This window comes from Betta splendens, chromosome 6 (genome assembly GCF_900634795.4).
Source record: "Betta splendens chromosome 6, fBetSpl5.4, whole genome shotgun sequence".
NCBI lineage: Eukaryota > Metazoa > Chordata > Actinopteri > Anabantiformes > Osphronemidae > Betta > Betta splendens.
In genome coordinates, this window is record NC_040886.2 from 13407324 (window position 1) to 13418342 (window position 11019).

The 11019-nt window shown below is 46.7% G+C and overlaps 1 protein-coding gene across 2 annotated transcripts; it reads left to right on the forward strand.

Annotated features, from left to right (window-relative positions):
• Positions 1-68: 68 nt before the first annotated feature.
• On the forward strand, positions 69-8193 carry LOC114857588 (vesicular glutamate transporter 2.1). Of its 2 annotated transcripts, XM_029154208.3 has the most exons (13): positions 69-713; positions 1993-2248; positions 2635-2753; positions 3489-3603; positions 4547-4634; positions 4803-4889; positions 4966-5108; positions 5191-5340; positions 5861-5993; positions 6072-6182; positions 6264-6391; positions 6469-6812; positions 6983-8193. In XM_029154208.3, the coding sequence occupies exons 1-12, from the start codon at positions 628-630 to the stop codon at positions 6796-6798; spliced, it is 1746 nt and encodes a 581-aa protein (XP_029010041.1). In that variant the 5' UTR covers positions 69-627; the 3' UTR covers positions 6799-6812; positions 6983-8193. The 2 variants fall into 2 exon arrangements, with proteins under 2 accessions (XP_029010041.1, XP_029010040.1); XM_029154207.3 differs by having other exon boundaries at positions 6469-8193.
• Positions 8194-11019: the final 2826 nt, after the last annotated feature.

Here is an 11019-nt window from a genome sequence, read left to right on the forward strand (position 1 = left end):
ATTTACAAGTGATCTCATCCAGAAATCATTTTTCGGGTCTATTCAGATCTGATCTACCTGAAGGACGAGGTTCACGTAATAGACGTTTATTGGCGCTAACACAATTTTTCACAGATAGTAATTGAATTAGCGGAGAGCAGCGGAGGGAGGAGGGGCGACACACGACCCGCTGACAGGTAGACGAGCTGTGCGCTGTCCGCGGTGCTGAAAGCTCCTTCGGCTGCTGGTCACCGGAGATGCGCGCCTCAGATTAGACCGGAGTTTCACTATCCTCCACCGGCTGAAGCTGTTCACGCTTCCTTCTAAGACAATCCTCAAACAGACTTTTCTTGTGCTTTGAAATACAATCGCTGACTGGATCTTAAGATGGCACTGCGTGGATTAACATTGCGCAAGGCAAAAGCGGACTTATTTGACTGCTGGTTAGTGACTGTGAAACCAGCCCTTTCAGACTGAACGTGTTCCTCGTCTTTCTCCATTTTCTGCCCATCTTTTTTAGGACATCGAGACGTTTTCTGTTTAAAAGAAAGAGACGCGTTATTTGGATTAATATCTTAACAATATGCTAATTATTGGTGCACTTCCATTTGTTATAGTATTATAGAATTTTTTGACGATTATTTGGATATGGAGCCAGGCAAGGAGAAAGCTCTCCCCACCTCTAAAGAGGGGTTAAAGCGAATCGCAGGAAAGGCCCTCGGGAATCTGTACAGGTAAGGAAGAGAAATGAACATTTATGAATATCTTTTAATCACGCAATTGAAAATATTGTGACTATTTTAAAACAGAAAATATCCAGATGTTACGAACCAGTCAGTAGCTTTAAACGTCCCAATTCCTGACTTACAAATTAATCAAGAGGGAAATTCTCGGATTTATGAGATGAATCACGGACAGGATGCTGAAAGAAGAATGCTGTGGCCCGAATATTTAAGGCTCAGATATTTCCCTGGAGGATGAACCCCTCCACCAGCAGCTGTGGGTGTTTTTTAATAATTAATGTATGAGAATTGAGTCGTGACACAAGGTCGGGGATATCTGTTACCTTATGCATTCGCCTGTAAGATCAATGGATTTATACCAGTTCACTTCCGATATTCTTTAGATGACAGGGACCTGATTAATTTAGCACAAAGGAAAACGGGTTACTGCAAAGCACGCGGATCTTCAATCTAAACCCAAAAAGGGACAGAATCTGTTTTAAATATATCAAATGGATATTTTTTACATTATTTTAAAACGACCAGCGATTAAATGCTGAACCAAAAAATAACGAATTTGGCACAAGGAACACTTTCACACACATTTTAAGCGTCCATCTGTGTCACTACATGTTCGTTTACAATCTGTTTCTATAAAGCCATTAAATCGAATTAGATTCAAAGCTTCAACATAAAATGTGAGTCGAAGCTGTGAGAGAGAAAAAGAATCAGTTGGCTTCAGTGGCGCTGTAACAGGCCTGTCCACCTTCACTGGCTGAGGCCTCCACCTTTCGGTCCCCAGCATCTCCTCATATGTATGTTTCTGTGAACAAATTCCGCCTGTGAGCCAAAGCAAAATGTCAGCGTCATATTTATGGCAGTCAAAAATAAAAAAGCCAAATGTTAAGTCTGAAGAACGACGGTGCTGAGGTTGCTGCAATGCGGTATGAAGGTCGTTTTCTCTCCAGTTGTCAGCTCGTCTGTTCTTTTATAGGAACATTTTAGAGAACGGAAAAACACGGTTTGACTTCTCCCCGTGTTTTATAAGCGTCCTGCGCCAAATGTGCTAAGAATAAAACAGCGGAGGCCTCCTGGTGAAACGAAGAAACGCTTATCTGTGTAAAATAAATTACGAATGGTGTTTGTGAATAAATACCCACGTATATAAACAGATTTTGTCTCATGAAGTAATGACATATTTCCGGCGATAGTTCTGGGCTCTGCTTCCTCTGGTCCAAGATGAAATAACGGAACAGAGCCCAAAGGCGCATGTGATGGTTGTGTCGTGCAGGCGGCTGGAAAAGCGGCAGCAAACAGGTGAAGGGATCGAGCTGACGGAGGATGGCAGACCCAGGGAGGACCAGGAGCGCAAGACGCCCCTGTGCGACTGCACCTGCTTCGGGCTTCCGCGCAGATATATCATCGCCATGCTGAGCGGTCTCGGTTTCTGCATTTCCTTCGGTATCCGGTGCAACTTGGGTGTGGCCATCGTCAGCATGGTCAACAACAGCACGATCCATCAGAACGGCAAGATCATCATCAAAGAGGTGCCTGGAAACTCCGCCCCGAGCCGCGCATGAGTGAAAGGCGGTCGGCTCCGCAGCCAATGGACTGATCTATAGGCGTTCGTGGTTAAACACGCTTAAAGGCAGCATAGACACACCCTTTACCGTGTTACAGGTCTATATCAAGCTTTATAGTCATTATAGAAACAAAAAATGAGGCACGGTTTTCCTCAAACCTGCTTATTTTGCTGTAAATGTTATCAGCAAACCTCAGGTCTAATAGATATTAGTGTTAAAATAACATTCACGTTTTATTGCGCTGTTAACAATTATATCTCACATTTTTTAAATAACCGTTGTCATTAAATTAACAGAGAAACAAAATAAGACTGATTAAAAAACTATTTTTATGTTTGTTTGTCTTCAAGAAAGCGAAATTCAACTGGGACCCAGAGACTGTTGGGATGATTCATGGATCCTTCTTCTGGGGCTACATAGTTACTCAGATTCCAGGAGGATATATCTCCTCCAGGCTGGCTGCAAACAGGTACAAACGTGATTTAAATGATCGAATCGATGTGAAATAACAGGAGCAAACCCTGCTGAACAGACTGAAGAAAATATATTTCTAATAATTAGTCTGTGTATCCCGGGTTGGAAGGAGGGAGTTTGACCTCACAGCAGATAAAGTGGGGATTTGGCTGACGCCCGCCAGGCGTGCCTCCTCATGTTAATGAGCTCCCAGGGGACGAGCATGTCTAATCCTTTATGTTCACAGACATGGCAACCAGTCAGCTACCAGCCAGAGCCCTGTGAAGTCTCTTATCAATAGCAGGATGCACATGTAACGTACCAGGTTTAAGTTAATGCTTAGTGAGCTGCAATAAGGGGAAAAACAGTCAAACCTGTAAAATATCAACGATTATATTCAATTATTATTACAAAAAAATGATATTAGAACCTACGGAGCAGGACTCAGAGGAGATGTGACAAAAAGAGCGTTTTTATGAGGGAAACTGACACAAAGATGAAGCGCGTCATCTTTGCCAAGTCAGCTGAGCCCAATGACGCCTTCTGCTGCGAACACCTCCCAGGAAACAGAACGAGTCCCTCACGGTGTGTGTGTGTGTGTGTGTGTCCAATTAGCTTACATTTATCTTTGTTATACCAATACGTATAGTGGAGAGGTTAACATTTTATATTTAACTGATGTCTGAATCTCTTTATTTCATAATTCAATGATCTTGTTTCGGCGATAATGATGCCAACACTGTCCACGCAGAGTTTTCGGGGCTGCCATCGTGCTGACATCCACCCTGAACATGTTCATTCCCTCCGCCGCCCGCGTGCACTACGGCTGTGTCATCTTTGTGAGGATATTACAAGGCCTGGTGGAGGTACTGCCGCACAGTTTGCACATCAGAATCTGTTTTGACATTTAAACGGCTCAAAACGATGCCTCATTACGAAGCCGAGACCCGAACTCGGCCTCTAATGAACGCTGCCCTGACATTCACTGTTTGAACAGGTTTTACACAAATCCTCCATTCACGTCGAACTCTCCGCATTTCTATTTCAACCCGCGCCGGACAATCGAGCCCATTATGAAGGAGATCCACGTATTACTGCGCGCAGTTGTCAGATCGGCGCACAAACAATAAACAGCAGAACGGGCTGAATAGCGGGGCTCACGTGTGTTGGTTTGCGCAAGCTGCTCCGCGTCCACATAGACACTCACAGGACAAAGGAGATAACAACCACTTGATGCAGGCTGCACAGAGAGACCATTATCGGCCTGAAGGTCCTCCTCTTGTTATTTTGTTTAGCTGCGTACTTTCGTTTCAATAGCAGCTCATGACCAAAGGGGGGTGAGGGAGGGGGGAGAGAGAGGGGGCAGAGGCAGGCGCCGGTGCTCAGCGCCCATCGACTTATTACTGCAAATTAAACATTAGCATTTCAGGGTGTCTCCCTCTGCAAGACCCAGCAATTTGTGTCTATCAATAGCTGATTGTATGCCACTTAGTGTGTAATGAAGATTTAATGGGTGCAACGCGCTTTTTCTTGCACAAAGTGGGTAGTCAGCTTGAATTTGCACTGATTCACACCTAAGCCATTAGTCTCTATTAGAAAGGTCAGATGCGCTGCACGTCAGTTAGCTACCATTTGTCCCGGGTGGCTTCGGGAAATGACAGCAGACTGTGTGTAAATTCTGTTGACTGAGTGATGAAAGTAACAGGCAAAACTGGACGAAACTTTGTTTCAAGTGCAAATTGCTGCTTGTGCGTTCAGACGGCCAGGTTTAATGAAAGTGGGCCCTTCGTGTCGCTTGTCTCCGTGCAGGGAGTGACTTATCCAGCCTGCCACGGGATCTGGAGTAAATGGGCCCCACCGCTGGAGAGGAGTCGCCTGGCAACCATCTCCTTCTGTGGTACAGTGTGTCCGTGTGGTGTTTTACGCCCAAGCTAAGGTTTACAATCACAAACAGCTCCTGCTGAAGCGTGTGTAAACGTGCGGTCGACACCGGGGGAAAACGCTGTTGTGTGAAAACGGAGCCCGGCTTCAAATTCTGCTGCAGTCACGGTTCTGTCCTGTGCAGGGTCCTACGCCGGCGCCGTGGTGGCCATGCCTCTGGCCGGGATCCTGGTCCAGTACACGGGCTGGTCCTCCGTGTTCTACGTGTATGGTGAGCATCCGCTGTTCAAATGTCACATAAGATGCGTTGAGGAAGCGCTCAATGGGCCGTCTCGTCCTCCGTCCAGGGTCCTTTGGGATATTTTGGTACATGTTCTGGATCTTGGTCTCCTACGAGAGCCCGGCAGAGCACCCGACCATCAGCGACGAGGAGCGCCGGTACATCGAGGAGAGCATCGGCGAGAGCGCCCAGCTGATGGGCGCCATGGAAGTGGGTCCTCCGCGCGCGCCCCCCTGATTGCCGAACCCGCCCGGCGCCGCGCATCCAGCTGATTCTGTCTGTGTTTTTGCAGAAATTCAAGACCCCCTGGAGGAAGTTTTTTTCCTCCATGCCTGTCTATGCAATCATCGTGGCCAATTTCTGCAGGAGCTGGACCTTTTACCTGCTCCTCATCAGCCAGCCGGCATACTTTGAAGAGGTGTTTGGCTTTGAAATCAGCAAGGTAAATAAAATCTAGAACAATAACTGGAATCAGCCCTAAAACATCTTTAAACCATTTCTTCACAAGTCTTTGCAAATATAATTTTGGGGTTCTTGAAATTTGAGAAATAATAAGAGTGAGAATGTAATATTTCTGCAGCACTGATGTGTGAGAACATAGAGTTCCCCTACACTCGTGACCCTTTATGTAACTTTACTGGAATATGTCCATTTTTAAAAAGATGAATGGATTAAATCAGATTGTTTCTTATCATAAGGAATGACTTCATTTTCGTTTCCCTTGTGAGGGAACGCGTCGTGCAGACAGTGATGTCTGACCCCCCGTGAGCCTGTGATGCATCAGTCATGCTGCTCTGGCAGCTGTGACACGGCTTCGGGATGAGCCGTCAGACGTGTCGTTATCACTGCTGGTGAATTATTGCTCCAGTCCGATCCGGAGTCGGGGGTTAAAATGCAGACCAGAATCACTTCCGCTGCGTCTGTCACGTTGGAGCCGTCACACTCGTTGGCTGTTTTCTCAGGTCGGCATGCTGTCCGCCCTCCCTCACCTGGTCATGACCATCATCGTGCCCTTAGGAGGCCAATTAGCAGACTACCTGCGCACCCACAACATCATGTCCACCACAACCGTCCGTAAAATCATGAACTGTGGAGGTGAGTCTTTAAGAAGCCTGGATCCTGTTGTAGAAGTTTTCCTTCTCGTGCACCAGGTCACCGTTGTCCTGTTCGCAGGGTTTGGGATGGAGGCCACTTTGTTGTTAGTGGTTGGCTATTCCCACAGTAAGGGGATGGCAATCTCCTTCCTGGTCCTGGCCGTGGGTTTTAGCGGTTTCGCAATATCAGGTGAGTCTTAAGGAGATTCTGGCTCCAGTTCGTCTTCGCGAAAGGCAACGACCTGCGACTATTTGCTCTCTGTGGCTGCAGGTTTCAACGTCAACCACCTAGACATCGCTCCTCGCTACGCCAGCATCCTCATGGGCATCTCCAACGGCGTGGGCACCCTGTCAGGGATGGTCTGTCCTCTCATAGTGGGAGCGATGACAAAGAATAAGGTGAAAGGTCCAACTGCAAATCTGATTTAAGGGCTTCTAAGAGGTGCTCAGCCCGTCTGACTCCTTCCTGTCCCCAGACCCGAGAGGAGTGGCAGCACGTCTTCCTCATCGCCTCCCTGGTGCATTACGGCGGCGTGGTGTTTTACGGCCTCTTCGCCTCCGGGGAGAAGCAGCCGTGGGCCGACCCCGAGGACACCAGCGAAGAGAAGTGCGGCTTCATCGACGAGGACGAGCTGGCGGAGGAGACGGGCGACATCACGCAGGGCTACGGCGCCATGGGGGGTCCGGCCAAGAGCTACGGGGCCACGGCGCAGCTCAACGGGGGCTGGGTGCAGGACTGGGACAAGACGGAGGAGTACGTGCAGGAGCCGGCGGGGAAGATGTACGCCGAGCGCGGCTACTCCTAAACCACACAGCTGTGGTGAGTCTGCCTCCGGAAACAGGCTCCACCCCCCCCCACAGATTGCACAAATAAGCATCATGTTAGATATTTAACCCAGTCATGCGTGTTCCAGTAGATGCAGTTGTTACTAGTTTCAAAAAGCCAATGTAAAGAAATAGCTAATTGCAATGCAGAACAATCCTCGTTAGATCCACACGCCCATCGCGCCCAGGGCTTCACTATGGTCACAAAGAAAGCTGCAGCACTTCTAGGCGTCTGAACCTCATCACTCTACTTGAACAACGTGAGCCAGATGACACTGCAGCGGCCGTCACGTGGGCTCTTCCTCCGATTGCACTGAAACTATAAGTGTTCTCCAAACAAGATGCTATTATTTCTCAGATGTGTTTTACGTACTGTACATACCTGTATACTGTTTCTGTGAGACTATCGTGCATTTTGGGTCGTTGATCTGTGTTAACATTGATATAAAAGGCCATATTTTTCATGGACAGTACCTTTTCAGGGAGACGTCTGCTTGCAAAAAAGGTCTTCTTGAGCGAGGCCTGTACGACACTATAAGACAAAAATAGCGTGAGTGAAGTGGAGCTGTAGGGTTTTAGTGTGTGTTTGTTGCATGAACTTGCTCAGTGTTGCAGATGCAGCTGTCTCACGGTCCTCATCCTGCCTCCCGCTTCCTGTCTTCTGCCATTATAGCCGACAAAGCGAACTTTGATAATCAGGTTCCCGGTCGCGACGTGAGACAAGTGGACGAGGTCTGGAGGGCGAGCGCTCAGACGATATTGTTTCTTGATGTTTGGTGTGCACTGCAATAACTCCTGTGTACCAGCCGCCACCCATCATATTCTGTTTCGTGATATGCCACTGGCTTGCTGTGTCTGTAACTGTTTTGGAGTCACGTGATGATCAACATTAAGGTGTGTGTTTTAACAAATTGCTAGTGTCTGGAGAGTCCAGCTTTAGTGCCCATGGTGCAGGACATGTTGTTGCGTTTTGACAGCGAGGAATGCAGTACTGTATATGAACAACCAGGTTTCGTGATCGCTCGGTGTTTCTCGGTTGTTCTCATTGTCACCAAAAGTACTTTATGGACACTTTGATATTGTCACGTTTGAGTGGACCACATGAATTACTAGATGGCTCTTCCACTTGACTTTTTTTGCTGTTTGAACCCTTTCTTTTTCTGCTGTCTGACATTTGCAAGGATGTTTAAAATATATGAATATTTACGACTATTTAAGATGACCAAAAGATGCTATTATGGCGTTGTGCCTGAAGTTTATGTAAACAGATAAATGTGATTTTATGGCTTCTAATATTGTGTTCAATGAAGAGGTGTTGATGTCAAAAAGTGTTATAAAATGCTCATATCATTTTATATAAAAGAAAACAACCCAAAGTCATGGTGCTGTCATTCTTGTTTTCAAGTGAGGAGCTGCTGTGCAGAGGCGACGTCTTCTCCAGCTGTTTATTTGAAGGTTAAAGGTCCTCAGAGACTGGAGGCAGACAACCTAACCAGGTGACCACTGAGTTTAATTGGTGCCGCGCGTCTCCTATTTACTACAAATGCCTCATTAGTAAATCAGTGGTGGTGGGGGGGTCTCTGGAGTCCAGAGGAGAAAGCAGTAACAATAGAAAAGAGAGGAAAAGAAGCCCATTTGTGTGAAGTTAAGGTGCATTATTTATATAACACTGTCGCATGCAGCACATTCAGCTATTGACCCAGCTCCTGCATTAAATCTAATCACATAACAAATCCATAGTGTTTAACCTGGAACCACGTTGGATCACAAATGTTTCTTAGAAGGTTTATATATTTAGAATAAATATTAGGAGCAAAGTTATTTAGATTCAGCATTTTGGTCATTACTGGAATAGACCCCGATATAAATAGCATTTGAATCAAATGCCTGATGAAACGTAAAACAGCGGCAACAGAAACAGGTTAAAGAAAGAACTGTTTGGCCAAACCCAAATTTTTTATGCAATGTTCACTATGTTTTTAGATTTCATTGATTGAATTGTGTTTTAGAAAGTTTGGATTTGCTCTAAAACATAATGTGATTAAAACACAGTAAAATTACGATTTCAGGTATTTGATATTGCTTTAAATTAATGAAAAGTTCATCTGGAGGCCAATAAAAGCAGGTTGAGAATTTCATATTTGATGAGTAAATTTAGATGAAAGTAAATTTTCAGATAAATTGATGAAGGCTTCATCTCTTAACATCTTCTTGCAACAGGAAGAGTTTAAACTGTTTACAACTCTGAATTAAGCGCTTGGTTCCCATCACGTCTTTGAGCCTCTGCAGACGGGAATGAGTCATAAAGGATCATAAAGTCAGTGATCATGATCAGCCTGGTGCGTGTCCAGCTGGTGGTTATTAAGGTTAAATTATTCAGCTTTCCCACTTCTCTTCGACTGCACAGGGTGAACGCATGCAGGCCCCAGGACAGGACTGACAGGCCCGGCTGTGGAGCCGGGGGTTCTGGCGCTGATGCATGTGACGGACAGTCGGACCCGATTTAAAGTGCAGCGTTGAGTCTGCACCAGTGAAAACTGTCGACGGACGCTTTGATCGCGGAAGCAGCTCCGTGTCTGACACACCCCCAGCAGCAGCAGCGGCAGCAATTACACCAAATCTGAGTTTCTCCCGCGGACTGAGGAGGGAAACCATCAACCGCGCTCCTCTGTGCCAGTGTTAATTTGACAGGCGACGCAATCGTACGGGCGGCCACGTGGAACGTGTTTTCTCATGCCTAACCAGCCGGTGGTCATGGCTGCTGCACCGGTGATGTGCCAGTTAAGCTGCACAGTGGCTGGAGCAAACGTCGCTGTCAGCAGTTTGTTCATGGGTGAACGTTCATCCGTGTTCCATCCAGAACCTCAACCTTGTGTGTGTTCGAGGGCTCCGTGTTGATGGTGTTGCTGGTGCTCTTGGTTAGGTTGTGTTACTGTGAGAGGGGCTGAAGGGGGGTGGGGGGGGTAGTGTTGCCCTGTGGGGCAGGTGCAGTCGGCTCCTGGGGGACTGTAATAGGATGAGGCCCAGCCAGAATGAGTGTTTGATGACGAGGTTGCATTCTTCCCCTGAGACCGTGCCTGCATGCAATTATCATCCCGATCTCCTCTCTTCTCTGCAGTCTGTATTTTACACAGAAATCCCTCCACACGTCACTCAAACCCATCCTTTAGTCCACAACCTGCAGTCCAGCTTACTGATGTTAGAGGTGAGGAACGGGAGCCTTAAAGTAATTACAGTTTTACGACGCCCGTCAGCGTGACATTACGCTGCCTCAGGGCAATTGAATTTACACACGCCTCCCTCCTCCCTTGCTAATTGCTTTATTAATGGACGGCTTGGCGCGTCCAATCAGTCTGTCTACACTCCACGAGCCTCCGAGCTCCACCCACTGCAACACCAGCTGACATGAATATTTCATAGCTGCTTCAAAACTAGTTTCCGACTTGAAATTTGAACGAAGGAAGAAATATGTGATATGCAAATGTCATCCACCAATAAAACGCTTCCATCCTGCTTAGCTTAAAAAAACAGCAACAAGACCAGCGTCCAGTGCACGGTTTCAGCGGTGGTGGAGACGCTTCAACATTTACGAGCAACAAATTAGGTTTTATATCACAATAACAAGATCTGATGTATGTGGAGAAACAGTCTTTGTGATCGGCGGGAGGAGAGCGATACATCACATTGTTTTACCTCTGGGTTCCAGTTTCCTATAGTTTTGTGTGATGTAATCCATCACAGGTCACACCAATGCCCCTCCCCCACATTGTGCTGCACTGACAGCTTCATACCCTCATATAGTGTCACACACAGACAAAGGATGAGAGGCTGATAAGATTTCATACACCAGTTTCAGTGCTGGTAAAAAAACTCAATGGAATAATCAGATAATAGGACACAATTTCTGGATGGTTAAACTTTAAATCATAAACTCAGTCAATGCTCACACCTTCCTCGAGTGTAAAATCTATTGTTTTGTGTCAGCAAATACAAAGCAAACTTGTGCAAAGTGACTGATCCAGGTTCACATTTTCTAGCATGTGTGTTTTTCTCTCTCATGAGTAAATACTGAACCATATCTGCAGCCACGGCGCCTCGCTGCAGATGCTGACGGTGCAGACAGCACACGTCAGTGCCTGAGCCGTGGCGCATGCCCGATGAGGGGAGCCGCCGATCATCAGCATCCTCTGAGTGGGTCACAG